Raw genomic sequence first — 27,707 nt, 5'->3', positions numbered from 1 at the left:
TCCTGTCCCTCACTCAGAAGATGCTGCCCCTGCACATGTCCCACCACCCAGCCAACTGCCTGGGGCTCAGTCCAGATCCAGGGACAATCTCAGCATATCATAGCTGACCCCAGTTTTTCCTTGGACGGCCTCTGCCCCACCTTAGGAAAGCTGTCCTGCCTCATGGGGCCCTATGTTTTGTCACCAGGAAACGTCCCGATGTTGTGACGGTGACCGAATGGAAGGCGCCGGTCGTGTGGGAAGGCACTTACAACAAAGCCATCTTAGAAAATTATTACGCCAGACAGAAAATTACCGTGGGTCTAACGGTCTTTGCTGTCGGAAGGTAAGTGTCCCTAATGAAGTCGACCTCCGTCTTTTCTTGTTTCATTGTCCAGATGTTTGTGAGGGGCCCCCTGGGCTTACGGAGCGCTTCCTGCCTTGTCTGAATTATTAAATAGGAGAATGTTAGAACAGGACCGTTTTAGTCTTGTTTCTGCTGAGGGCCCCAAAAGGCTGACAGAGCAAAACAATAGTAGGTGAGTCGACTCCTTCCCACCTCAAAGTGAGGGTCTCGGGTTGCAGGTAAAAATGTCTGCTACACCCACCGAGCCTAGAGTCTGCAGTTCACCCACAACAACCTCCTTCCTGACCTCCATGGCTTTCTCTGGAAGTTCCAAAAATGGCAGCTGTGGGCCCAAACACGTGTCACTCTTTGCCCTACACTCTCAAGACCAGGACCGAGGACTGGAGGATTTACAGCAAGCTCTGGATCCAGACTAACCCAAGAGGGGTGGTTCTCCACGTTGGAACATGGCTGACCGCTCTTCCTTGGGTTCTCCGGGCCTTCCTTGGCTCCCAGAGATTCAGCCAGCCAGAACTTCCTTTTCTAGACGTTGGGGAGGTTCCTGATTCAGATTCCATTTCCTCGTTTAGAACCCCCCCTTCCAAAGCTGCAATCATTCTTACTCGAAATTAGTAGCCGTAATATTAGTTTTAAAATGTAACCCGTTTTGCTCTCTTGGAGAGTTTCTGTGGGTTTGTTTCCCCCAAACAAAAGCAAGAGTTCGATTTGCCTCTTCCCCAACCCCCGCTGTGAGCCTTTCCTCCGGTTCCTCTCCTGAAAACCACACAGAAAGTTGATCCCTCGGCCTGTACAAAGAGTGTCAAAGGCCTCGGCTGATCTGAGCTTGGGCTCTGCCCACTGTAGGGCCTGAAGGAGAGCTCCGTGAAGCTCCTGAGACCTCCAACCCAGAGGCCAGAAGCCACTGCTGTTGCAATACTAATCAGGTACGGTGACCTGGTTAGTCACCTGGGCGGCATCTCTAATAGAGACAGCTGACTCTGGCGTTTTGACAGTTTCCTTGGGAGACTCTGTACCGTTCTGAGTCAGGAGGCGATACTCAGCTCACCTAAGCCCGCGACACGAATGTCGTAGAGGGATTCGGTGCGGGTGTTCCCAAAAAGCACAGAACACTCCACAATGGCTTCACCGTCCGGTTTGCGACTCTGCAGAACCAAGTCTTAAATCGCATATCCTGGAGAAAGCCCTATTTGTAAATCCCGTATCCTGGGGAAAGCCCTATGCTCTCGGCTGTGAGGCATGAGAGGTGCTCAGCAGCAATAAATCCTCACAAGAGTGGATCTGGACTTTTAGGAGGTGTGATGTTTGGTTTGTTTTCAAATAACAATGCAGGAAGCCAACAGCAGTGTTTTAATCCCTAAACAATGTTAAACCTCCAGGGGCTCCCTCCTCCCTTGCCCCTGGATTGTCTCCGAAGCTTCAGAACACAATAGATTTTTCTTAAAGTTCCAGAGTGCCCAAGAATTTCCTGGCAACCGGCCACAGAGCCGCGTTAAACTCCCTGTTTGTACTGCTCAGATCTCTTCTTTCCATTTAAATGAATCAGTACCGTAAACTCTCGGGCTTCTAGAGGGCGGCATTAAAAGCACACTTTATTTTGGTAGTAAAGAAAGGAAATCCAGGCAGCAACCAAAAAGCAAAACAGAGTGCCGGTTATAATGGCTGACAAAACATCTTGATTGGCTGCTGGCATGATCAGCAAATTAAAGTCAGTCCACATTCACTGAGCTGGGCCTGAGTCTGGGGTCTGCATGAGTCGCGTTAAGCTGTCTGACTACTACTGTGTAGCCTGGGTCGCGGGAGACACCAACACGATGTGTCTTGAATGAATACATACATAGCTAAAACATCGCCACCCACCCATTAGAATGGCCCAAATCCAAAACACTGACAATGCCAAATGCTGGCAAGGGTGTGGAGCGACAGAGACGCTCATTCATTACTGGTAGGGACGTAAAACGGTGCAACCATTTGGAAGATGGTTTGGCAGATTCTTACAAAACTAAACATTAATGGTACCACGCAGTCCAGCAAGGGCCCTCCTTGGTGTTCAGCCAAAGGAGTTGGAAACTTATGTCTAGAAAACAACCCTATACATAGATGTTTACGGCAGCTTTATTCCTAATGGCCAAAACTTGCAGGCCACCAAGACGTCCTTCGGTAGGTGAGTGGATAAATAAACTGTAACATCTAGAATACTATCAGTGCTAAAAAGAAATAAGCTATCAAGCCAGGCAAAGATATGAAGGAACCTTGAATGCGTGTTACTTAGTGACAGAAACCAATCTAAAGGGGCTGTATACTGTATGGTTCCAACTCTGTGACATTCTGGAAAAGGCAACACTCTGGAGACAGTCAAAGATCAGTAGTTGCCGGGGATGGATGAACAGGCAGCACACAGGATTTTTAGGGCAGTGAAAATACTCCATATAATACCATACACAGTGACGGATACATGTCACTGTACATTTGTCCAAATCCATGGAATGTACAACACCAAGAGTGGATCTTAGTGTAAACCAGGAGGTGATAAGGACATGTCAGTGTAGGCTCATGGATTGCAAGGCACGTATCACCCTGATGCTAGATATTGATAGTGGGGGGGAAGCCATGGAGGGGGGGCAGGGAAGGTACATGGGAACTTTCTGTGCTTTCAGCTCAGTGTTGCTGTGAACCTAAAAATGCTCCAAGAAATAAAATGTATTGTGAAAAACAAGGAAAAGATAGTTAAACCAAGCTTAAGTCAGGGGTTGTTTGCTCTGGTGTTTGGATGAGTCTTACGATGGTGGTGTCTTAACAGTGGATTGGCGTTTGGGGTGAGCAGTGGGAGGCTCACGGGGTGAATATGTAATATAGAGGGATCTCCCCGTCCCATAACCCATTCTCTGGATCCCAGAGGAGGATATAAGAATGGTGATGGTTAGGCTTAATACATCCCCAAAGGACCCAGATGTCACTCTTGCATCTGGTAGGGCAGGAGCAACGTTGGGTATAGTTTGAGGGAGAAGTGGTGTCCCCTGCTGTTGGGCAGAGGATACACAAATTTCCAGTTATGAGTAAGTTCGAGGGATCTGGTGTATATCCTGGTGATTATAGCTAATAAAACCGTATTATACACTTGAAAGTTGTTAAGAGAATAGACCTCCAATGTTCTCACCACAAAAAAGAGACGGTTGTTATGTGACCCGATGGAGGTATCAGCTAAGGCTATAGTGGTAATCATTGCGTGATATGTAAGCATGTCAGATCAACACTTTGGACGCCCGACACTCCCATGTTGCTCTATGTCAATTCCACCTCAGTGAAGCTGGGGGAAAAATAACTAGCACCCACTCTGCCTGCCCCCAGTCCGGCCCAACTGATAAACAAGACAAAAGGCTAAATAAGGTAGATGATAGTGAGCATCACCTTTATCACAGTTAAAGCTGGTGCCGGAGAAAGTGGCTTCTATTTGCAGACCCTAGGTCTCCTGCTACTGAATCACGGAATCCGAAAGATTAGGTACCCAGGCTTCCAGATGTGGAGTAGGGCCTCACTTTAAGGCCCCGAGCCGTTCGGAGCACAGCCTCTCCCCACCTGGCTGGTGGCCATTTCCAAGAGGTAGAGTGGTGGGAGCAGGGCTGCAGAGGCCCTGTCACTCTTCCAAAATCAGCAGGTAAGTCACTCCTCTTCCCCAAAGTGGAGCGAATGAATGGTGGAAGGCAGCCAGGAATGTTACACTATCAGATGTGGAAAACACATGTCTGGGAGAGGGGAAACCATGCCTCCCCTAAACTGCAAAACAAAACAAAACAAAACAAAACAAAAAGATGATTAGACTAGCATGCAGCCTCCTGCACAAATCCCAGTGGTTAAATTTGTCCCCTTCTCCTTTGTTTCAGATACATTGAGCATTACTTGGAGGAGTTCTTAATATCTGCTAATAGGTACTTCATGGTTGGCCACAAAGTCATATTTTACATCATGGTGGACGATGTCTCCAAGATGCCCTTGATAGAGCTGGGTCCTCTGCGTTCCTTCAAAGTGTTTGAGATCAAGCCTGAGAAGAGGTGGCAGGACATCAGCATGATGCGCATGAAGATCATCGGGGAGCACATTGTGGCCCACATCCAGCATGAGGTGGACTTCCTCTTCTGCATGGACGTGGACCAGGTCTTCCAAGATAGCTTTGGAGTGGAGACCCTGGGCCAGTCGGTGGCTCAGCTACAGGCCTGGTGGTACAAGGCAGATCCTGACGAGTTTACCTATGAGAGGCGGAAGGAATCCGCAGCATACATTCCGTTCGGCGAGGGAGATTTTTATTACCACGCTGCCATTTTTGGAGGAACGCCCACTCAGGTCCTAAACATCACCCAGGAGTGCTTCAAGGGAATTCTCCAGGACAAGAAAAATGACATAGAAGCCGAGTGGCATGATGAAAGCCACCTAAATAAGTATTTCCTTCTCAACAAACCCACTAAAATTTTATCCCCAGAATATTGTTGGGATTATCATATAGGCTTGCCTTCAGATATTAAGATTGTCAAGATATCTTGGCAGACGAAAGAGTATAATTTGGTTAGAAATAATATCTGATTTTAAATTGTGCCGGTAGGTTTCTGAATTTGAGAGAGTAGTATTCTGGCTACTTCCTCAGAAAAGTAACACTTAATTTTAACTTTTAAACAATACTAACAGACCGCCAACTTCTCTTCTTCCTGGTAACTTTCAACCTTGCATTATGGGAGGATGAAACCTACAGGAATCAGATGTAAATTCCCAGTGATTTCTGATCTCTTCTGGGTTTGGGGGAAATACTATCAACTGGACCAAACGCTCACCAAAAAAATTGACACAGGCAAAGAAAAAGCCAGAAACACTCTACATGTGCCAGATAATGTACTGGAGAAAAGGGTGCTAAGGGAAGTGTTTGGCAGCAAGATACGATTGTGGGGGGAGGGGGTCATCCCCTTGACTTCAGTGCCTCTGCTGAGTCCCAAGCATCATCGAGTTGCTTGGCGACAGAAGAACTCTGAGTAAGGGCACGGTCCACCTTGGCAATCCTCACATGGTTTCACTGGCAGACTGCTTCAGGCCATTTGCCACCCATGTTCTTTTCCCATCGGGAAAATGTTGTTTGGCTCCCGTGCAGAATCTTCCTGGTGGAGATTCCCAAGGGAGATCATGGTGGCACGTGTTTGGAGTCACGGGGAATCTGAATGAGCCAGTGGTTGCTCAGCATGGAGTGAAAACAGACTCAGAGTTGAGTTTGCCATGGAAAAGCAAAGAGAGTGGAAAAAGAGGAGGCTGATATCTGTGGGCCACCTTGGAGGGGCCCAGGGCACGGGGCTGGTCCTTAAACACAGCATGGATCCGGGCGCTGAGTGGGGGGCAGGGTGGGTAGTCTCTGACTTCCTCAGACCCGCGACGACCAGCACTGCGGGGACTTGAGTGGAGGATGTTTCTTGTTTTGCCCAAGGCGCATTCAGTCCGCCAGACTCCGGTCTTCAGTTCCTTGGCCGGAGAAGTGGACGGTGTCAGAGAAGGCAACGGCCCGCAGTGGACTGAAGAGGCTTGCAAGGAGTTACGTTTCCCAAACCCGGGCTTCATGACAATAAGTCATCAACATGCCCTGCTGCCACCTGCTCTAACCCTCAGGGTCCCCGCAGCCCGCCACGCCCCAACCTGGAGGGCCGACATCGAGGAGTTTGGAAAGCCCTCGGGTCAAGTAACTTTTCGTTTTCCCCTGCCCTGTCTGCACTACTGAAGTGTGACAACCAGATACGTTTAATAAAATGGCTAATTGATTTTATATCGAAAGCAGAGGGGATGGCGGTGAGAGACCCAGTCCTCATGAATGAACAGCTTAACATACAATTCCCTTCTCTAAGAGAAGCTATGGAATCCTACGCATTACTTCAAGTTGAGCAATTCGATGTACAGGAGTTAGGAGGCAGCATTTACATATGCAGGTGTATTTATAGTTTGCTCGTGTTCCAGTTTTGGTCATTTGTTTCCACTTTTAAGTGATTTATTTGAAGAGCCACCGCCCTTGGTGTTCAGCGCAATGGGCTTATTTGATACAGTGAAACCTACATTTTTTTCTACCATGTCACTGTGCCTCCTACTCTTCAATCCGTGCCAGAAAATCTCACAACCCAGCAAAATGAAGCAAAACCAACAACGACAACAACAACAAAAATTCTGAAGAAATGGGCTTTGTAAAAGAAAACGGAGACCGCATGTCAGGACGCTGCCTCTCCAGAACTGACCCTTCCTGGGATCCATCCATTCTGGAGTAGAGACAGTTAAGCATTGAAATCCTAAACCAAAGAAATGATCTCTCTTAAAAGATTAGGGAAGAGGGTTGATGTTTACTTTTGAGGGAATCTGGATATTTTTTTTACTCATTTAAATTTAAATCCCCAAACTCCAGATCTCATTGATAGTTAAACATTAAAAAAAAAAAAATAAAATTCACAATTCACACTTGAATAAATTATTTTCTCAATAGATCCTGGTCTGGTCATGGATTGTGCATTTTCTCCCAAAGATGTTCAGGATCGTCAGTTGTAACATTTTAAATTCTTAGACTCCAAAAAGTCCTGATGTCCTCTTAAAAATGTGTTCACTATTACAAAGATAGAACATGGTTGAGAGTCCCAAGCTTTCAAAACAATAAGTGCTTATGGAGAGCTTTCCAAAGTGGTGCATTGAAATAATTAACTGCCAGTGGAGGAACCAGAAAGAAAAAGGCTTGCCCCTCAACCCCAGGGTGGGGCGCCAGCACAGAGGGAGAAAACAATGTCATAACTACATCTGGGGATTATTAGTCCTGACCTCTGGGGAATATATGTGGCCAAGGAGGCTCTGGAAAAAGGCTGGATCTCCAGCAAAGTCAGGGCGGGTGTCTTTGTAATAAATGGAAAGATGAAAACCGACCAGACTGATGTAGTGTGGCACACTGGATATACAACAGGGCATCGTTCCCTCATTGGAGAGAATTATTTTCATTTTATAGATAAGCAGAGTGATATTCAGCAAGGTTAGCCACCCAGCTAGCAAATGACTGAGCTGAAGCTCAAACCAGAGAAGCTGGCAAGGATAAATGTGTTAACATACACATACGAAGGGCTGCGTGTGTTTCATATCAAGGAAAATGCAACTTTGTTTTTTAGTTTATTTTGAGAGAGAGAGCACAAGTGGGGGAGGAACAGAGAGAGAAGGGGAGAGAGAGAATCCCAAGCAGGCTTCACGCTGTCAGCACCAGACCCCGACTCGGGGCTCAAACCTACAAACCATGAGACCATGACCTGAGCCGAAATCAATAGCAGCCTAACCGACTGAGCCACTCAGACGTCCCGGAAGATGTAACTTTATAGAAGTATCTTATAAAGGGGCATTTTTCCATAAGAATATTTTAAAAATTAGGTGTGTAAGGGGCACCTGGGTGGCTCAGTCGGTTAAGCATCCAACTTCTGCTCAGGTCATGATCTGGTGGTTTGTGGGTTCGAGCCCCACGTCAGGCTCTGTGCTGGCAGCTCAGAGCCTGGAGCATGCTTTGGATTCCGTGTCTCCCTCTCTCTCTGCCCCTCCCCCACTTGCTCTCTCTCTCTCTCTCTCTCTCTCTCCCTCTCTCTCAAAAATAAACATTAAAAAAATTTTTTAAATAAAAACTGTGTCCCCAAGCCTGTTGTACTATTTCCCACTTTTTCTGCATGAAACCTCCCCAAATGCATTAAATTATTTAAAATGGATCATATAAAAAATAAATAAATAAAAGACTGTGATCATTCTCTTTAAAAAATAAAACATTTTTCTTTTTAAATTTTATTTTGAGAGAGAGAGAGAGAGCTAGCAGGGAAGGGGCAGAGAAGGAGAGAGAGAATTCCCAATAGACTCCGTACAGGCAGCGCAGAGCCCAAAGCAGGGCCCAAACTTACGAACTGTGAGATCAGGCCTGAGCTGAAATCAAGTTGGATGCTTAACCAACTGAGCCACCCAGGCGCCCCTGTGATAATTCTTATCTTTACTTTGTGCCTGCAGGGCTGATGCAATCCCTGTGGACACACACTGAGCTGTTGTGCCAAGGCAGTGCCTTGGAGGGCATGATTGGGCAGAGGGGGCAGGTGGAAGGGACAGCCATGCCTCCTCCTTCCGCTCCTTCTCTAACCTGGGGGTCCCATGCAGCTGGAAGGGGACAGGTTTCTTCAAGCCCTGAAGGGCCTCACTTCTCTTACCCTTGGAATGACCCCATCTTTGATGTCTCCCAGCCCAAGTCACCACGTGATTTACTGATAAGGGAATCATAGTTATGGCAATACTTACAGTTAAGTATTTATTAAGTGCACTATTTGTTAAATGTACCTTACATAAATGAATACGCATAAATGAACATAGGCACAATAGCAAACCAACAGGGGTGAAGCGTCATAGAAAGTGAATGCGTAACATGCGATGCACACTTTTTAAGGAGAGAAAGCAGAGTTAAGTGAGGATCCAGCCGTCAAAGCCTCAGATCTGTAAGGGCACAGACTAGGATTCAAACCCAGGACTGTCTAAAGCCTTTGCTCTTTCCACAGCTCCCATCTGCTTCCCCCACTCTCTCTTTCACATATGTGCATGCAAACGTATGCACACACACACACACATTTTAACCATCTTGTTTTTGAAACTGGAGGACACCAAAGGAATCACCACCAAAAGCTCTCAATTCCTTTATGAGGCATTCAAGAGAGAATTTAGTAGACCAAAAACTCTTAGAATGTAGGTCTAAAGCCATCATAGAGCCAAGCTGGAGAAGCAAATGATACATGAGCAATACAGGGCCCAGGGAAGCATGGAGAAAGGGAGGAGGAGACTGCGTCAGAGGGGCTGACTCTGAACTGAGCTTTGAGAGAAGAGAAGGGGGTGACTGAGGAGTGGAGACGGAATGGGTTCCAGGGGGAAGAGCAGCAGATGTGAAGCACAGAGGACTACCAGGAGACCTTTGCAGAGACCCACACAAATGGTGCCGGGGCCTTGGTACTGGACGAAATCATGTGGCAGAGCCTGCGTGGAAAGTGGTAAAGAACATGTGAGCACTTTAGCTGGTTGAGGACTCCACATATGTGTAGCATTTGTGGCTCTCTTTCTCCCCTCCCAGCAATGCCTGGGCTCCTTTATGGAGTCTCCATGATTTCTATGGAGCAAAGGATCCAGACTAAGCCGATCAGCACTTCCCATGCCCTTGGTGGCAATGGTTGATTCAGTGGTGGGCAGGTGACCTAAATTGGTCCAATGAAAGCGAATCTCAGGTTCTCTTGGGAAATGAGGGCACATGTTGTATTGGGAGCTTGACCACAGGGAGGTCAGAGTTAGGATGAAATGGACAATAGGACACGAGAAACAGGGACGCTGAAGGAAATGCAGTCCTTGACGACAACCTGAGTCCCTGGCTCCAGCCTTACCTGAAGCCTGCACTGCTTGTGGGCTTTTCAAATATGTGAGTCCCATTAAGTCAGATGGAAATGGGCTTTCTCTTGTAACTGAAGATATCCCCATTGAACCCTTCTAGAATTGTTAGCTGCTTAAAGCGGGTCCATAGTTTGCCTTTGCATCAGTTCCAGCCCTTATTACATCACCTACCTCAGAGACACTGCTTAACGCATAGCTACTAAATGAATGAATGAATGAATGAATGAATCATCACACCCACTCCCATCATGCCTAATAAGAAATGATGGTTTTTAATTTAAAATTTTTAAATTTTGATTGTAGACTCTATGTCCTACCACAAAGCATGCTTTCACATCTGGCACCTGGAACTTTCCATCCTGTATGTCGTACACAGTATGGGGACCTGTGCTTCGGGCTCTAACCTGGGGTCATAACCTGCTAGTTTCAGTGCTGCTTAAGTTCAGTGCTGCTGGGTCAAATTGGGTTCATCAGTGTGGAGCAGTGGTTCTCAACCAAGATGATTTTATTTTATTTTATTTTATTTTATTTATTTTATTTTTTAATGTCTATTTATTTTGGAGAGACAGAGTACAAGCAGGGGAGAGGCAGAGAGAGAGAAGCTAGACACAGAATCGGAAGCAGGCTCCAGGCTTTGAGCTATCAACACAGAGCCCAACATGGGGCCTGAACTCACGAACAGCGAGATCATGACCTGCGCCAAAGTCAGATGCTTAACCTACTGAGTCACTCAGGCACCTCTCAGCCAGACAACCAGGATCATTTTACAGGACCACCATTCCCCCCTGCCCTGACCCGAGGGATGTTTGGCAATGTCCAAGATATCGTTGGTTAACTTGGGGGCTGGGGATGCTATTCATATTTAGTGGGTAGAGGCCAGGGATGTTGCTAAACCTCCTACAATGCACAGGACAGCCCCCCGCCCCCTGCACACACACCCAATAATTATCTGGTTCAAAATGTCAATAGTGACAAGGTTGAGAAACCATGGTGTAAAATTTCCTTTGGACTTCATTAACTAAGAAACACTGGGGAGTCAATATGCACAATACCTAATGGCCTATACCCTAGGAATAGTCCCTGATGGGTGTCAAGAGCCTCGAACTCACCTCTTCTTACTCCTGTAACATTCCACAGCTAAGACAGAAGTAGTTCTGTATACTGGACACTGGAGGGCAGGAATTTCCAAAGTTAACACTTAGCCTAAGCCACTGCAGCCATTAAAAACATTCTAGGGCGCCTGGCTGGCTCAGTCAGTTGAGCTTCCAAATCCAAATCTTGGCTCAGGTCATGATCCCAGGGTTATGGGATCAAGCCCCGTATGGAGCCCCACATCCAGCTCTGCAGTGGGCTCCGTGGAGCCTGTTTGGGATTCTCTTTCTCCCTCTTTCTCTGTCCCTTCTCTGCTCACGTTCTCTTTCAAAATAAATAAATAAACTTTCAAAAAAAAAAAAAACCACATTACTCTCTAGATATGGTGAAGACTGCACAATTGTAGAAAAAGATATGAATAAATGGAAATAGCTAAAAACATCTAAAGAATGTGCCTGTGAAAAACCAGCCAAAATCAGAAGATACTTTGAGTGAATTGACTAACTGTTCAGAATGAAACGTGGTTATGCTAGCTAGGTATTTTAGGGAAAAGTATTTTTATTGCAAGGAACAGACATCCCCCTGAGCTGTCTAAATCGGAAAGGGAGATTTGAGGGAGGTTATTTTTTGGTAGGGAAAGTTCCACTGAATACAAGAAAGAGTTGGCCACCGTAGCATACCTCCTTGCCCCCCAACTCCCTGTGTGGTGACCTCACCGTGGGAGCTTGATATGGGCCCCAGTGGGCGTGTTTACACCATGGGGGTCAACAAACATTGCAGGCTTCTTGTTTCCTTTGCTTCCTCTTCCATTTTTCTTTTTTAGGAGTTGGTTGTATAAAAATTTTCCGGCCCATCACTGTAACCGGGCCATGAGCAAGAGCCAGGGAAGTTCGAAGAGCTTCAACAGCTAAAACTTGTGAACTTTCCCTAGGGGTCTGTCAGCATAGCTTGGCCCCCCACTATTTCCAGACTCAGGGTTTCTTCCTTCAAAACTTTAAATTCCTGGGGCACCTGGGTGGCTCAGTCGGTTGAGCGTCCGACTTCAGCTTGGGTCATGATCACGAGGTTCGTGGGTTCGATCCCTGCATGGGGCTCACTGCTGTCAGCGCAGAGCCTGTTTTGGATCCTCTGTCCCCCCCTTTCTCTGCCCCTCCCCCCACTGGTGCTTTCTCTCTCAAAAATAAATAAAACATTAAAAAGAACCCCAACTTTTAAATTCCTGGAAAAGAAAACCCAAACAGCACAGCATCGACCCTGCTCCCAGCGGCTGTGGATCACACTGCAGGGCAGTTCGAAGGACATATTGTTGTGAGCTGGGTAGGTGCCTCTCCGAGTGTCTCCCACATTCCACTTACAGCTGTCTAGCTGTCAATCACTTCTAAAATAGGTATCTAAAATATCTAAAACATTCCCTGCTATCGTGATCCAAAAATGTTATGTACCACCTGAGCACAGTCCCCTCTCCTAATGCCAGACCACAGAATCCACAGATAACATCAGAAGGCCAGGCTTCTCAGAGTCTACGGACCCCAGGTCATAACTATTTCCCCCCTTTGGTTCCTTAGAGAACCCATCGGACTATCAGCAATCTGCAAAATAAGGGGTAAACATGGCTCACACCCACATACATTAGAGTCAGTGGTGAATCACAATGAAGGAAAAAGGAAAAATTATAGCAACACCGTTTAAAAGAAGGACATGATGGTTATGTGCTCCAGAGGCATTTCCTCACCTTGGAATTCAATGGGCCTCTGCTCTAAGTTTTCCATCAAGGCTTCACAGTCTTCATCCATCATCCCATTCTACAGATTCTTTGAACTATGTAAGATAGGATTGGCCCTAAGAGTTAGTAGCAGGGCAGCTGGCCCGCAAGCTGGACCAGCTGGAGAACTTTCTCTTGTCCCGGATCTCACTGAAGGTTACTGCTTTTATATTATCAGGCAAATGCAAGGCAGCTGGATATCCTCATGCGCAGGGCACCTGATTCCAAAATCCAAACTAGCCCATAGGAGTTATGCCTCTCTCGTGGCTGTAGGGAGTATAAAGCCCTGGTTCTCAAACCTGGCTGCATCCTGGAATTACCTGGAGAACTAATATTGATGCCTGGTTCCAACCCCCAAAATTCTGATTCAATTGGATGGGTGTTAGGACTTCTAAAAACTTCCCAGGTAAAGATGATTCTGGGAACATGGTGGAATAGGAAACACCAGGAATCTGTCTCCCCACCTAGACAATAATTGCACTGGCAGAATGTGTCTGACGTAACCATTTTGGAACTCTGGAGTCTATTGAAAGCTTGCAACTTCCAAGGGAGGGCTTGGATGGTAGATTAAGATTAATTTTGGTCAATTTCAGCTCTTAGCACAGTAGCGGCCACCTATTCTCCACCCCCAGCCATGTGGCAGGCAGTTGTGCACATGTTCCTGGCAGCTTATGGGAGCCAGAATGGGCTCTGATCACTAATTGCTGCTTAGGATCACAGAGGTGCAGACAAAGAGGCGGGCATCTATTGTTGCCCCTTCCGAATTGTTGCCAGCCCCTCCCCCTTCAGCTGAAGTGACAGCCAGGGGATTTAAAGGGCCAGCACTCCTTTTCGCTCTTCTCATTTTTCCCTTTTCCTCTTTGGGGAGCCAGATACTAAAGACTAGGAGACTCGATAAAGACTACATACACAGGGAAATTAGTAAGTGACCATGCATACCCAAGGAAATACTCAGAAAAGACCTAGAAGATGTTAAATTTACAACTTATCCTGATCCTTGGCACAGAGACAGCCTATAATTAAAAAGAAAAAAAAAGCAAAAACAATAAATGAAAACAATAACAAAAAACAGCTAACCCTGGGGAAAGAGGAAAATCTAACTTCCAGAGGTATCACAGTATTAGATTTAAATGTCCAGTTTTCAAGAAAAAAATCACAAGGCATACAAGGAAACAGAAAAGTATGGCTCATTCAAAGGAGAAAAATAAACAGAAATTGTTCCTGAAAAAGGCCTGATGGCCAATATATTAGACAAAGACAACTGTCAAAGATGCTCAGAGAATGAAAAGAAGATGTGGGAGAAGTCAAGAAAATGATGTATGAACAAAATGGAAGTAAAATAGAGAGAAAGCCTAAAGAGCAACCAAAAAGAAATCCTAGAGCTGAAAATGACAATAACTAAAATGAAATATTCACTAGAGGGATTTAAAGGCAGATTTAAGCAGGCAAAAGGAAGAATCAGTGAGCTTGAAGACAGGACAATAAATATCGAGTTTGAGGAATGAAAAGTAAAAAGATTGAAGAAAAGTGAACAGAGCCTAAGAAACATGGGACATCATTGAGCAGAGCAACATATGCGTTGGGGGCATCCCAGAAGAAGAGAAAGAGAGAATATGTCAAGAAATAATGCATGAAAACATCCCAAGTTTGATGAAAGAGATGAATATAAACATACACGAAGCTCAATCAACTCCAAGTAAAACGAACCAAAAAAGATCCTACACTGAGACACATTATAATCAAACTTTTGAAAAATTAAGATAAAGATAAAGAGAATCTTGAAAACAGCAAGAGAGAAATGACTCATCACATACAAGGGATCCTCAATAAGATTACTGGCAGATTTCTCATTAGAAACTGAAAGTCAGAAGAGAGTCTTGCAGGGTGAAACGAAAGGACATTAGATAGTAACTCAAAGCTATATGGAAAAGTAAAGATATACATCAAAGTAAACACATGGGCAGGGCACATGGTTGGCTCAGTTGGTTGCATCTGACTCCGGCTCAGGTTATGATCTCTCAGTTTGTGAGTTTGAGCCCCGCATCAGGCTCTCCACTGTCGGTGCAGACCCCTCTTCAGTTCCTCTGTCCCCCCTCTCTCTCTGCCCCTCCCCTGCTAGTGCTCCCTCTTCTCTCTCAAAAATAAATAAACATTAAAAATATGTACATTAAAAAAAATAAAAAATAGGGTTGCCTGGGTGGCTCAGTAAGTTAAGCATCTGACTTCAGCTCAGGTCATGATCTCATGCTTTGTGGGTTTGAGTCCTACATCACCTCTGCACTGACAGTGTGGAGCCTACTTGGGATTCTCTCTCTCGCCCCCTCTCTCTTCCCCCTCTCCTTCCCCCCCTTTCTCTCTCTCTCTCTCTCTCTCTCTCTCTCTCTCTCTCTCTCTCTTTCTCAAAATAAATAATAAACTTAAAAAAATAAAAAAATAAACAAAATAAAATACATGGGCAATTATAAAAGCCAGTATTGTAATGACAGTGTACAACTCTAGTTTCTGTTTCCTATGTTACTTTAGAGACTAATAGAGTCTTAAAAATTACTAGTCTAAAGGCTAGTATTATAATTTTGGTTTGTAACTCCAAATTTTATTTGCTGCATAATTTAAGAGGCTAATGGATTTCAAAGAGTTATTTGTTTATGGTTTTTGGAGACACCATGTATAAAGATGTAATTTTGTGACATCAACAATCAAGAGAGGTGGGGACAGGGGTGTGCAGGAACAGTTTTGGTATGTTATTGAAGTTAAGGTGGTATAAATTCTAACTTGAGTGTTATAACTTCAGGAATTGAAATGTACCCCATAATAACCATGAAGAAAATAGCCACAGAACACACACAAAAGGAAATGCAAAAACAATTTAAATACTTCACCACAAAAAATAAACTAAACATGAAAGAAGACAGTAATGCAGAAAATAAGGAACAAAAAAAAGGCACAAGGCATATAGAAAACAAATAGCTAAATGATAGAAGTAAGTCCCTCCTTACAGTACTCACATGAAGGTTAAACCTTCATTCTGATGAAGTGGCAAGGACGTCCAAGGTCATGTGAAAACACCGACCTAAGTGACTAAATAAGTGTTTCTTTTTCTGTTGCCTTAAAAAAAATGCTTGTGTTGTATCCCTGCTTATACCTTCTTAACAGTAAGCCATCTCAAACACCTCCTGAAAGTCGATGGGCTTTAAAACAGGTTTTGAACATTCTTATGCCGGCTCATGCCTCGCCACCCTATTTGCTGAACCACCAGACACTGCTTCCCTTTCTTTTTCCCTCCTCCAGAAGGCCCTCCTCTTGGAGAGACTATCGTAATGAGAGAGTGTGGAAATTTCTGCATGTGGATGGCTAAGGTGGCTTCTGACTGCAGTGTAAATGTAAATGGATTTTCATTTCCTCTCTTTTTCACAGATGGTTAGCATTGATCTGTCTTTCCTTTCACTGACCTTTTCTTCTACTGTATACAATCCATTTGTAAACCCATCCACTGACATCCTCATTTCAAATATGGTACTTTTAAAGTTCTAGAATGTCCATTTTTCTTAGATTTCTTTAAAATGTTGATTAATTTTTGAGAGAGGGAGTGTGAGCAGGGGAGGGGCAGAGAGAGAGGGGGAACACAGGATTCCATGCGGGTTCTGCGCTGACAGCAGGGAGCCCGACATGGGGCTTGATCCCACGAACCATGAGATCATGACCTGAGCCGAAATCAGGAGTCAGACATTTAACTGACTGAGCCACCCAAGTGTCCCTAGAATGTCTGTTTTTAAATAGCTTCCATTTCTTTGCTGAGAAATTCCTGTATGTTCATTTGTTTTAGTCAAGTTTTCCAATAAATCCTCAAAAATTTTTATAATTGTTGCTTTAAGGTCTGTGTTTACCATTTCTTTTTTTAACGTTTATTTATTTTTGAGACAGAGAGAGACAGAGCATGAATAGGGGAGGGGCAGAGAGAGAGGGAGACACAGAATCTGAAACAGGCTCCAGGCTCTGAGCTGTCAGCACAGAGCCCAACGCGGGGCTCGAACTCACGGACTGTGAGATCATGACCTGAGCCGAAGTCGGAGGCTCAACCGACTGAGCCACCCAGGAGCCCCTGTGTTTACCATTTCTAACACCTGAGTTATATTGGGATCTCTTTCTCTTCACTATGGGTCACATATTTCTGTTTCTTGGCATGTCTGTCAACTTTTCCGAAATGTATGCCTGACATTATAGATGACACGTAGAGACTCGGGATTCTCTCATTTTCCTCTGAAGAGTGTTGATTCTTGTGTGGACAGATAGTTACCTGGGCTGGACTCAAATTCCAAACTCCATTTATCCTGCAGGGGGCGTAAGTGGAAATTGCTCAATTTCCAACTTTGCTATTTCCTGGGGAAACTAGTTTTTCCTCTTCATGGACAGTTTAGTTGTCATCCAGGATTTAAGTCAGTTTCTATGCAGATTTGGGGGTTCTCCGTTTTGTGATCCTCTTTCTGGGATTTTCTTTATTACTTTTCAGCCTCCTTGACATCTACCAGTTTCATCCTGACTCAAGTCTTTCTCTGAGTTCTAGCTACCCACTTCCGTGTAAATTGGGAGATAACCTCAAAATGAAAAGTTGTATAAATGTAAACTTTACCCAGTACATTTCCCTCCTTTCAAGGAGCAGCCTGGTTTCGGTCCATCTCTTTTGCCTTCAAATAGTTTTATTTAATTTTTATTTTATTTTCCCTTCTAGAATTCATGACTGTCATCTCTGGGGGCATTGGACTGTATAATTTACTTTCCTATGAGTCAAAACATTCTAATTCTGTATTAATTTAATTTTGTTATCATCCTTCACCACCCTCCTTTTTTTCTAGGATTAATGGAGATCAACAGAAAACTTCTAACATTAGGGGCACCTGGGTGGCTCAGTCTGTTAAGCTGCTGACTCTTGATTTTGGTACAGGTCATGATCTCACGGTTCATGGGTTTAAGCCCCTCATTAGGCTCTGTGTTGTCAGCACAGCTTAGGATTCTCTCTCCCCTATCCCCCTCTCTGCCCTTCCCCTGCTCACACTCTCTCTCCCTCTCTAAATAAAAAAAACAATAAACAAACAAACAAACCTTCTAACATTAATACAGATTTTATTTCCTGAATGAATCATGTATTGGTATGTATCATTTAGGTTACTATAAACCATTTGTGAGTAGTAATGGATCATTATTAATTTATTAATGGTGTCTTTTGACAAGCAAAAGTCTTCTAATTATAATGAGGTAATAACTTATCATTTTTTTAGTTATTGTCTTCTGTCACCTCCTAAGAGACCTTTATCTATCCCCAAGTTAGAAAGATACCCTCCTATGTTTTTCTCTAAAAGCTTGTGGCTTTAGCTTGTACGGTTCGATCTATAATTTGTTTTGAATTAACTTTTTGGTATGTATAAGATACGCACAACATACATGAGTTGCAAACCCATGAGTGAAAAAAAACCAAATGCAGAGTACCTGTCATGCAACACTATTTATATGACCTTCCACAGCAGGAATAACTCAGCTGTAGTCATAGAAATCAGAACACTGATTTCCTGGGCGGGGAGACGGTACTGACTCAAAGGGGCACAAGAAAAAAATACTGGGGTCATGGAGACGTTCTGTGTCTTAATTAATAGTTTTTACATATACATGTACATGTGTAAAAAAAACACAATAAACTGTACACTTAAATTGCATGTGTTTTACGTTATGTAAGTTGTACTTCAATTAAAAATGTAGTAGAAGGTTTAAAAAAACCTCAAGTAAAGAAAAGAACTTCAATGATCCTACGTTTGTTTGTTTCCTAAATGGGAGAAAAATCTAGCCCCTTGGTAATGTCAAAGAGAAGCTACTGGCTCATGAATTGTTATGATTGTAAGTATCTAATTCTTTCATCATCAAAAGAGAATGTGATGACATCATCATTCCAGAAGACTGAAATAATAAGCAGGCAAACTGGGGAGTGCCGAAGAACCACTACCAGGGTATCTGATTCGTGACTTTTCAAAGGTCTCAGAAGGTCCTGCTTGAAAACTGTCTGCCCACTTGAGATTTTCCACATGCCTTCCCAAACCACCATGCCATAAGTGTTGAGTATCCAAGGAAGAAACCGTGTAAAAGTCCTATATGATCTTAGGGAAACAAAAGGTAAGAGTTTGTCCTTCATTTCAGCCGAATCGAGACACATTCAACTCCTTCTCTGCACACAATTTCATATTGCACAGACGAAATATCACAAAGGAGCTTTACAAACTTGATGGCTAAAATATCAAGTCAATGTACAAATAATCTCAACTTTATAGTTTAGCCTCTAGCCCATGCTTGGAATCAATTTTATATTCAAATACTTTTGAGAAGGAGCATCTATTTTATGCTGTTATCAGTCCTATCATCTGTCTTGGGATGATGAACTTCATAATACTATTTCACTAAAGATAGTTCCTTCATAACTACATACCTCTTTGAAGTCCAAGTATTTTCTCATTTTTCTCTTTTCTCTGACACCACGCTCTGTGAGTTAGGCTGGGAAGTGGCATTTGTATTTTTCTCTTCTGCAGGAAAAGCCTTGTGTACTCTAGAAAAGACAAATGAAGTTTATAAAATCTCTTGCATCAAGGCCAGCTTAGACAAGCTAATGTCCTGGCTTCGGGCAGCTGGCTCCCATAAAAAGTGTCTCCGCAGGCTTAACTCTATTTTCAAATAGAGAGACATCCAAGGACCAGAGGTGCCTTAATTCCTAGCCAATATATATTAAATCAGCTAGTTAAAGTCATGGAGAGTCACAATTCAACACAGCTTACTCTGTATTCATTGTACTGTATTTAATCTATTTTTATCTGTTTCTTTTTCCTCTTAGGAAAGGATGAAATACAGAAGAAAAACAAGTCAACTGCTATTACTTTTATTGTTTTTATGGGCTTTGTACAGACAGTATCATGTCAGGTAATTTTTAAAAAGTAATGTATATTTTATTCTGGGGTTTGATAAAGATCTAGTACGTCAGAAAAGTGATAGGTTCACCCTCTGAATAAAATCAGCCTCCAAATATACCCCCGTATATATATACCAATCCAATATACCCCAAAATATCCAAATGGCATTCAAATATATCAGCATAAACATAACCCTCAGCATAAAAGTTCTTAGTTTCTAATGGGATCAGGGCTGACCACAATGTTTGTAGGCCCGTTTGTGTGAGAACAATGCTAAGCTACCAACACAGTAACCATGTAATTAAGGCAGTTAGTAAGTGTTGGAGAAAGTGCCATTTTTAAATAGGCGGCATCTTTAAAAAAATTTTTTTTTCAACGTTTTTATTTATTTTTGGGACAGAGAGAGACAGAGCATGAACGGGGGAGGGACAGAGAGGGAGACACAGAATCGGAAACAGGCTCCAAGCCATCAGCCCAGAGCCTGATGTGGGGCTCAAACTCACGGACCGTGAGATCGTGACCTGGCTGAAGTCGGACGCTTAACCGACTGCGCCATCCAGGAGCCCCAGGCGTCATCTTTTTAAAGAGACATCCCTAATATTGGTGGCTTCTGGCACTAGGTATGGTATTTGCAGTCCACATACGTACACAAGTAGAAAGATTTCATTGGCCATCAGCAAGTTCCATCGTTTCGAGTATTAAGTTTTTCTTTCATTTGTAACTCAAAGAATTAGGTTTTCTTTTTTTAAGATCTAGTGTGTGAAGTCCTTAACTGTGGTGATTTTTTGATCATGCTCATTACTGTATGTCTGCAACCAACAATGTCCTTGGCACATGGTATATGTCTTAGTCCGTCCGAGCTGCTGTAACAGAATACCATGGACAGGATGGCTTATGAACGCCAGAAATTTATTTCTCACAGTTCTGGAGGCTGAGAGGTCCAAGATCAAGGCGCTGGCAGACTTGGTGTCCTGGTTCATGGACAGCCACCTTCTTGCTGTGTCCTCACATGGTCGAAGGGATGAGGGAGTTCTCTGGTATCACTTTTGTAAGGCCACTAATCCCACTCATGAGGGCTCCAACCTCATAACCCAATCATGTCCCAAAGGCCCCACTTCCTAATGCCATCATGTTGGGGGTTAGGATGTCAACCTTCAAATTTGAGGGGGACACAAATATTTTGTCCATATTATGTGTTCATTGAATATTTGGTAATGTTAGGGAATACAATGAATGGATTGCTGGAGTATAACTCTAGTCATCTTAAATATGGAAACATCTTATGTAAGTTTATAAGTAATGTAATGTTTTTTTGTTTATCCTAAGCACAAAAAAACTACAGAAGATATATCGGTGCTGGTAAGTCCTATTTACAAATATGCTATGACCTCTTCTTTGAGGACGAAACCCGTTGGGGGCAGTTGAGTACCTGCAAGTCCTTGGTTCCTCCAGGCAACAGTAAACCAAAGCAATTTTACTAACGTATGTTGGAGATGCTCCTTTAGGGTCAGAGTACTAGGAGTCAAAGTAGAGCAGACTGGCGGGGTGCCATCTGTAATGGAGGAGTTAGAACTGGTTAGAGGAAACGTGTTACAGGAAACAGAACCCAGCTTCCAGGAATCCTGGGTCTTTTAAAGCTCCGGGAAATCACACAGGAGAAAAGTTTCAGCCAAAAGACTCTTGGGAGATTGTATTAACCACAAGCCCCCTACAAAATCACACTATCAGAATGTACGTGGAGAGGAAAAGTTCCCCAAAGATTGTGTAAGACCCAAATTCCTAATGAAGTGCAAGAAGCTTCCTTTCTGATGCTTGTTGTGTCCAAGGGCCTTGTCTCAGTTGGTTCTATGCGGTCCAACACTCCCGCTAAGACCATGACTCTACATGCAGGTGAGCTGCTCTGTGCATGAAAATGATGTAGTAAGATGGTTTTCATGGGAGAGTATGTTTCCCCCAGACGGAGCCGTGGCTCACAGTCAACCACCTGAAAACAGCAGGAAAACCTGTAGACAAAGGTGGGAACGTGCAAGGAAGGTCTGCTGCAGCAGAGGCTGGGAGAAAAAATGAATTAAAGTGTTTTCTGATAAAATGTACACAATGCAACACAATCTGACAATCATTCCATCATGAATATTAGGTCTTCTTCGCATCGTGATTCTAAAGCCCTAACACACCGATACTCAGTAACCAAAGTCCTTGCTGTCGATAAGGCGGGTGCCTGCGTAGAAGGCCACGTCTCAGTCACACCCTGGACGCCGCAGTACTCCTATCTGTGTACACAGGCACAAAGACGGACTTGTGACGTACGCCTCAGCTCCACAGCTGCCCCTCGTTAACTCAGCCCAGGACCAACTCTCCAAAGATGTGTTAGCCGGGGTGCCATTGGAGTGTATAGCAAGGAGGAAGTAAGGACCCCGGCCCAACTTCTGGTCTTTCCACCTGCTGTGTGACTATGGACAAGAGAATAATAGGTCCACGTGCCTCAGTTTCCTTGTCTAGTAAATTGAGGATGATAATAATAGCAGTACCTATCTCATAGGGGTGGATTAAATTAGATAACACTCGGGAAAGTATTCCATAAGTATTAGCTATTAATGAAGGGAATCTAACCTCCTCTAGCTGGCTAGGGAATACTTCCCGTAGGTGAGGATATTTAAAATAAGACCTAAAGGCTGTGTGAGAATTAGCTGGTTGAAGCGTGGAGTGTTTAAGGAAACTTAAAAAGGCCAGTGAGTCTGGAACATTCTAATTGTGGGGCCCCGTAGGAGATGTGGCTAGAACAAGGTGAAGGGTCAGATTATGCAGAATGTTATGGCCATAGAAGGAGTGTGAACATGATCCTTAGGCCAATGGGAAGCCACTGAACACTGTTAAACAGAAGAATAACATGGGAGCAACTGGAGCTTCAGGAACATGATAGAGGAAGCAGAGTGGACATATGGAGAATGGGTTGCAAAGGGCCAGGACAAGGACAGGCAGAGAGGGTATCACAGTGTTAATTTGGGGGGATCGGAATATGGAGGGTCATTATACTATTCTCTTTCAGTTTGCACACCTTTAACATTTTTCATACTGCAAAGTCTTGATTAAAGTGCACAGACGATGAGACCAATTAGAAGGCCACTGCAATAGCCCGAATAAGAGATGGTGGTGACTTGGAGTCATGCGGTGGCAGAGAATGAAGATAGGGAATGGATTTGAGAGATGTTTTGGAGATAAAACCAGCAGGGTTTAAAGATGGATCTGGGGCTGGGATTTAGGGAATGCTCTGAGTGTAGAATGATTCTCACACTTCTGCCTTGCTAATCCAAGTGGAGCCAGTGAGATAAAGCAACATTTGAAGGGTTCCTACTGTGGGGAAGACATGATGACTTCCACATTAAGCATCTTCTTCTCGTGGTATCTGTGCGAACTTCAGGCAGGAGACTTCAGAATGCAGGTGGATGTCTGAGCCTTAAATTCCCGGGAGAAGTCTAGTTGCACATACAAATTTGAAACCACAGGAAAATGCCCGCAAGCATGTCAATCGATCAAATAGAAAGCCTAGGGAAAACCTTTCTGAGAATGACTCTCAAATCAGGGCTTCTGAGCAGACAGGATATTTAAGGCTAACCTTAGACAGATAGTAGGGATCTATTTCCAGTGCAATGGGGGGGGGGGGGAATCAGTACTCTAGATGAATTTGGAGGCGAGGTGGCTGAAAATTGAAGGAGGTTTCATGTGATGACTGCTATTTATCAGTGAGAAGAAGGAGAATGAGCACTGTAGAAACACATAAAGATTTCTGGGCAGCACAGAGCCTCAGTCAAGGTTAGAAATCATGATTTTCCATGCCACTACCATCAAAGTTCATCACTGCTTTTCTTAGTGCTTCATGCTTATCTCACATTTTACATCATATCATAATATAACCCTTGATTTGGTAGACATTCAATTATCTCAAGCTCAACTAGATATAGTGTGATTCTTTGCATTACTTCTTCTGATAGGTCTATGAACAGTCCATCAAAGGAATTAAAGCTTTCAGACTGGTTTTCTCCCAGGTAAGAACTCCAAGTCAAACATATGTGAGATTAATCCGTAGATTGCCCAGTAGAAACTAACACTGTGTCAATAATACTTACAACTGGCCTTCCAACTGTTGGGCGGGAGATTGATCTTTGATTACCTTACAAAAAAATAAGCAGTGTCCCAGTGGACATTAAGGCCCACATCCTTCATAAATGAGAGTATAGATGACAGAAACCCAATGGCCCTAACATTATGGCAGGTCAAAATGTGAAGGGTCCATGTTTGATCATTTGCTTGATTCTCCTCATTTCGCCAACGAGGGAACCAAAGCCCACGTCAGATAGATGGGTCGTCTGTGCACTTCACACTTTCATACAGCAGCTTTCCTCCAGCCTCTCTGCCTCGCTCTCCTTACTGTACCCACGTGTCTTTCTCCTTGGTGGTGCAGGGCTTCAGGACTTGTCTGAATTAAAACTTTGAAAGGAGATGTCCAGCTAAGATCATGATTGGATAATGGTCCATGAACCATCCTCCTATGATATTACAACTTTTGTCAGATCTAACAAGGACACATAAAGCACACCGGTTATTTTAAAAAAGCATTTCATACAAAGAACTGTTAACTAGTATAAAGTTACCTAGTTAGTTGTTAACTAGTATAAGTAACTGGAAAGTCTGGAAAGAGAATTCTAAGGTGTCATGGGGGGAACAACCACAGGAAGTAACTATTTTCCCCAGGAAAAGGGCTGAAGAAACAGAAGGAAGAGGCCAAAATTGTTAAACCCTAGAAACTTGGAGAGCTTAAACTCAGTGAGTTTAAGACCCACTCAACTGGTGCTGGTACCACCAGGCTCCAGAAAGGTCTCTTGGGACAAGGAGCCAGACCTCTACGGAGGGGCACAATGAGGCTGGGTTTGACAGTGTTGGAAAAGCTGAAATCTGGATCCAGATGGAACTATATCTCGGTGGTGGAGGCTTGCAGGAGGAGGAGGCAGATAAGGAGCCCCCTGGAAACAGGAAAGAGCAAGTTCCTTCTTCCCCCAGGCTTGTAATTTTCCTCCAGTGCCCTCTATTAGCAGAGCCTAACAGGGTGCCTGCTGGCAAAGAAGAGATGTGGTTTGCGGAGTCCTGGCTCAATATAAGAAAGCCCAGCATAGTGCGGTGGGTTTAGTTACGAAAGATGTTAGCTTAATAACTGGCACAGGATCCCACTCACAAGACAAGTAAGGCATATCCTTGTAAGTCAGAGTGACGATTCGTCACAATTGAACAAAGGAGAAAACCATATAATCATTTACACAGATTCCAAATTGACTACCAATAAAATTCAGTTTTCACTGCATTTTTTTTTTTTGGCTTAAACAATATAAATTTATTTCTTCCCACTTCTGGAGGCTAGAAGTGGATGGTCAAGGTGTGGGAAGTTCGGTTTCCCCTGAGGCCTCTCTCCTGGGCTTTCTTGTCCTCACCGGGACTTTTTTCTGTGCCCAGTCCTATTGAATTTGGGCCCCACCCTTATGACCTCATTTGACCTGAATTACCTCCCTGAAGGCCCTGTCTCTAAATAGCCACAATGGGGATTAGGGTTTCAACATATGAACTTGGGGGAGACAGTGTTCAGTCCATAACAGGTTCTGAAATAGTTAATAGAATCTTTTTTAAAAAATATATTTATTTATTTTGACAGAGACAGAGACAGCATGAGTCGGGGAGGGACAGAGAGGGAGAGGGAGACAGAGAATCCCAAGCAGGCTCCACACTGTCAGCACGGAGCCAGATGCGAGGCTCAAACCCATGAAACCAAGAGATCATGACCTGAGCTGAAACCAAGAGTTGGACGCTCAACTGACTGACTCACCCAGACGCCCCAATAGAATCTTTTTCTTCCAACTGTACAACAATTCTCATTCTGTTTTCATTCTTTTCCTTGATGACCATCAAGGTTGAACACCTTTTCCCATGAATATTGGCCACTTGGATATTTACTTTTGTAAAATGCCAGTTTCTATCTATGGGTCTCCTTTCTGCTTTCTTGTTAGTGTCCTTGGATGCACAAAATTTTGTTTTCTGCGCAAGTCTAATTTATCTAATTTTTTTCTTTTGATTCCCATGCTTTTGGTGTCACATCTAAGAAATGATTACCAAATCTAAGATCATGAAAATTTACTGTAGTTTTCTTCTAAGAGTTTTATAATTTTTGCTCTTACATTTAAGTCTTTGATCCATTTTGCATTAACGTTTATCCATGGTGGGAGATAAGTGCAACTTCATTTTTTTTTACTGTAGATATCCAGTGGTCTCAGCACAATTTGTTAAAAAGACTATTTTCCCCCATTGAATGGTCTTGGCACCCTTTATTTAAAATTAACTAATCATGGGGCGCCTGGGTGGCGCAGTCAGTTAAGCGTCCGACTTCAGCCAGGTCACGATCTCGCGGTCCGTGAGTTCGAGCCCCGAGTCAGGCTCTGGGCTGATGGCTCGGAGCCTGGAGCCTGTTTCCGATTCTGTGTCTCCCTCTCTCTCTGCCCCTCCCCCGTTCATGCTCTGTCTCTCTCTGTCCCAAAAATAAATAAAAAACGTTGAAAAAAAAATTAAATTAACTAATCATAGTTGTATGGGCTTTTTACAGACTCAGTTCTATTCCATTGACCTATATATGTCTATCCTTATGTCAATAACACACTGGTTTGATTATTGTATCTTTGCAGTAAGCTTTGAAATCTGGAAGTGTGAGTCCTCCAATTTTGTTCTTCTTTTTCAAAATTGTTTTGGCTATTTGAGGTCCCTTACAATTCCTTATGAATTTTAGGCTCAGTGTGTTCATTTCAGCAAAAATAATTAAATTAAATTAAATTAGCAGTTAGAAAAGTGATAGTGTATTACCTTCCCAGGGTTGCTATAACAAATCACAACAAACTACATGACTTAAAACAACATAAATTAATTTCTTCACAACTCTGGAGTCCAGAAATCCAAAATCAAGGTGTCAGCAGGGCCACGTTCCCTCTAAAGCCCCAAAGAAGAATTCTTCCTATCTCTTGAAGACTCTGGTGGCCCCAGGCATTCTTTGGCTTGTGAAAGCATAGCTCTAGTCTCTGCCTCGGTCTCTACATGGCCTTATCTGTATCTCTCCTCTATGTGCCCTTTCATCTTAAAAGAACACCTGTCATTGGATTCACAAGCCCAACCTAATTCAGAATGATGTCATCATAATTAATTACATCTGCAAAGACACTATTTCTAAATAAGGTAACATTCTGAAGTTCCAAGTGGATTTGAATTGGGGGGAGGGTTAGTATTTAATGCAGTACATGTAGAAATGACATTGAATCTGTAGCTCACTTTGGGGTGTATTACCATCTTAACAATATGAAGTCTCCATTCCATAAACATGGATGTCTTTCCATTTATTTAGGCCTTCTTTAATCTTTTTCAACAATGTCTTATAGTTTTCATTGTATCAGTCTTGCACCTCCTTTGGTTGTGTGTATTCCTAAATATTTTATTCTTTTTGTTCCTGTTATAAATGAAAATGTTTTCTTAATTTTATTTTCAGATGGTTCGTTTCTAGTGTATGGAAATATAAATGATTTTTGCATGTTGATCTTGTATCTTGCAACAATTACTGGTTCTAATAGATTTTTTTTGGAAGACTGCTGAGAATCTTCTCTATTAGTAGAGATAGTTTTACTTCTTTCTTTCCAATTTGGATGCCTTTTATTTCCTTTTCTTGCCCAACTTCCCTAAACCTCCAGTACAATGTTGAAAGGAAGTGGATAAAACAGACAGCCTTGTCTTGTTCCTGATTTTAGAGGAAAAGTTTTCAGTCTCTCAAAAATAAGTATGATGTCAACTGTGAGTTTTACATAAGATGCCCTTTATCATGTAGAGGAATTTCCCTTCTGTTCCTAGTTTGTTGGGTATTTTTATCATGCAGGATTGTGGGAATTTTGTCAAATGCTTTTTCTACATCACTTAAGATGATCATGTGGGGTTTTTTCTTCCATTTTATTAATATGGTGTTTTACATAGATTGGTATTTGTTTGTTTTTTGTTTTGTTTTGTTTGTTTTTGGTATTTATAGGTTGAACCAGCCTGCATTCCTGGAATAAATCTCACTTCA

At 43.3% G+C, this 27,707-nt stretch overlaps 2 protein-coding genes and 1 long non-coding RNA gene across 13 annotated transcripts in view; 2 read left to right on the top strand and 1 right to left on the bottom strand.

The window, feature by feature from the left end:
• GGTA1 (alpha-1,3-galactosyltransferase) overlaps positions 1-7,263 on the top strand; it is a 58,393-nt gene extending 51,130 nt beyond the window's left edge. For 5 of the 6 annotated variants that reach the window (XM_045042452.1, XM_045042453.1, XM_045042451.1 and 2 more), the window contains 2 exons: positions 188-325; positions 4,225-7,263. In XM_045042452.1, coding sequence (XP_044898387.1) covers positions 188-325; positions 4,225-4,918 — 832 coding nt within the window. In that variant the 3' untranslated portion in view covers positions 4,919-7,263. 6 annotated transcript variants of the gene reach the window in all.
• Positions 1,908-27,707, bottom strand: part of LOC102902291 — a 69,196-nt gene continuing 43,396 nt past the window's right edge. For both annotated transcript variants that reach the window (XR_441749.3, XR_441748.3), the window contains 3 exons: positions 21,003-21,125; positions 19,099-19,215; positions 1,908-4,117 (listed from right to left, as the gene is read on the bottom strand). This is a non-coding gene — a long non-coding RNA (uncharacterized LOC102902291). The remainder of the gene's footprint in view (positions 4,118-19,098; positions 19,216-21,002; positions 21,126-27,707) is intronic.
• LOC101088888 (glycosyltransferase 6 domain-containing protein 1) overlaps positions 18,508-27,707 on the top strand; it is a 43,909-nt gene continuing 34,709 nt past the window's right edge. For 2 of the 5 annotated variants that reach the window (XM_045043732.1, XM_019816460.3), the window contains exons 1-4: positions 18,508-18,788; positions 19,498-19,583; positions 21,856-21,978; positions 23,563-23,616. In XM_045043732.1, coding sequence (XP_044899667.1) covers positions 18,768-18,788; positions 19,498-19,583; positions 21,856-21,978; positions 23,563-23,616 — 284 coding nt within the window. In that variant the 5' untranslated portion in view covers positions 18,508-18,767. Of the gene's footprint in view, positions 18,789-19,497; positions 19,584-20,899; positions 20,933-21,855; positions 21,979-23,562; positions 23,617-27,707 lie in introns of all 5 variants that reach the window. The other 3 variants (XM_019816456.3, XM_019816457.3, XM_019816458.3) reach the window with 3 other exon arrangements.

Source organism: Felis catus, chromosome D4 (genome assembly GCF_018350175.1).
Source record: "Felis catus isolate Fca126 chromosome D4, F.catus_Fca126_mat1.0, whole genome shotgun sequence".
Classification (NCBI taxonomy): Eukaryota; Metazoa; Chordata; class Mammalia; order Carnivora; family Felidae; genus Felis; species Felis catus.
The sequence above is the reverse complement of the archived record's forward strand: the minus strand, read 5'-3'. Positions and strand labels throughout refer to the sequence as shown.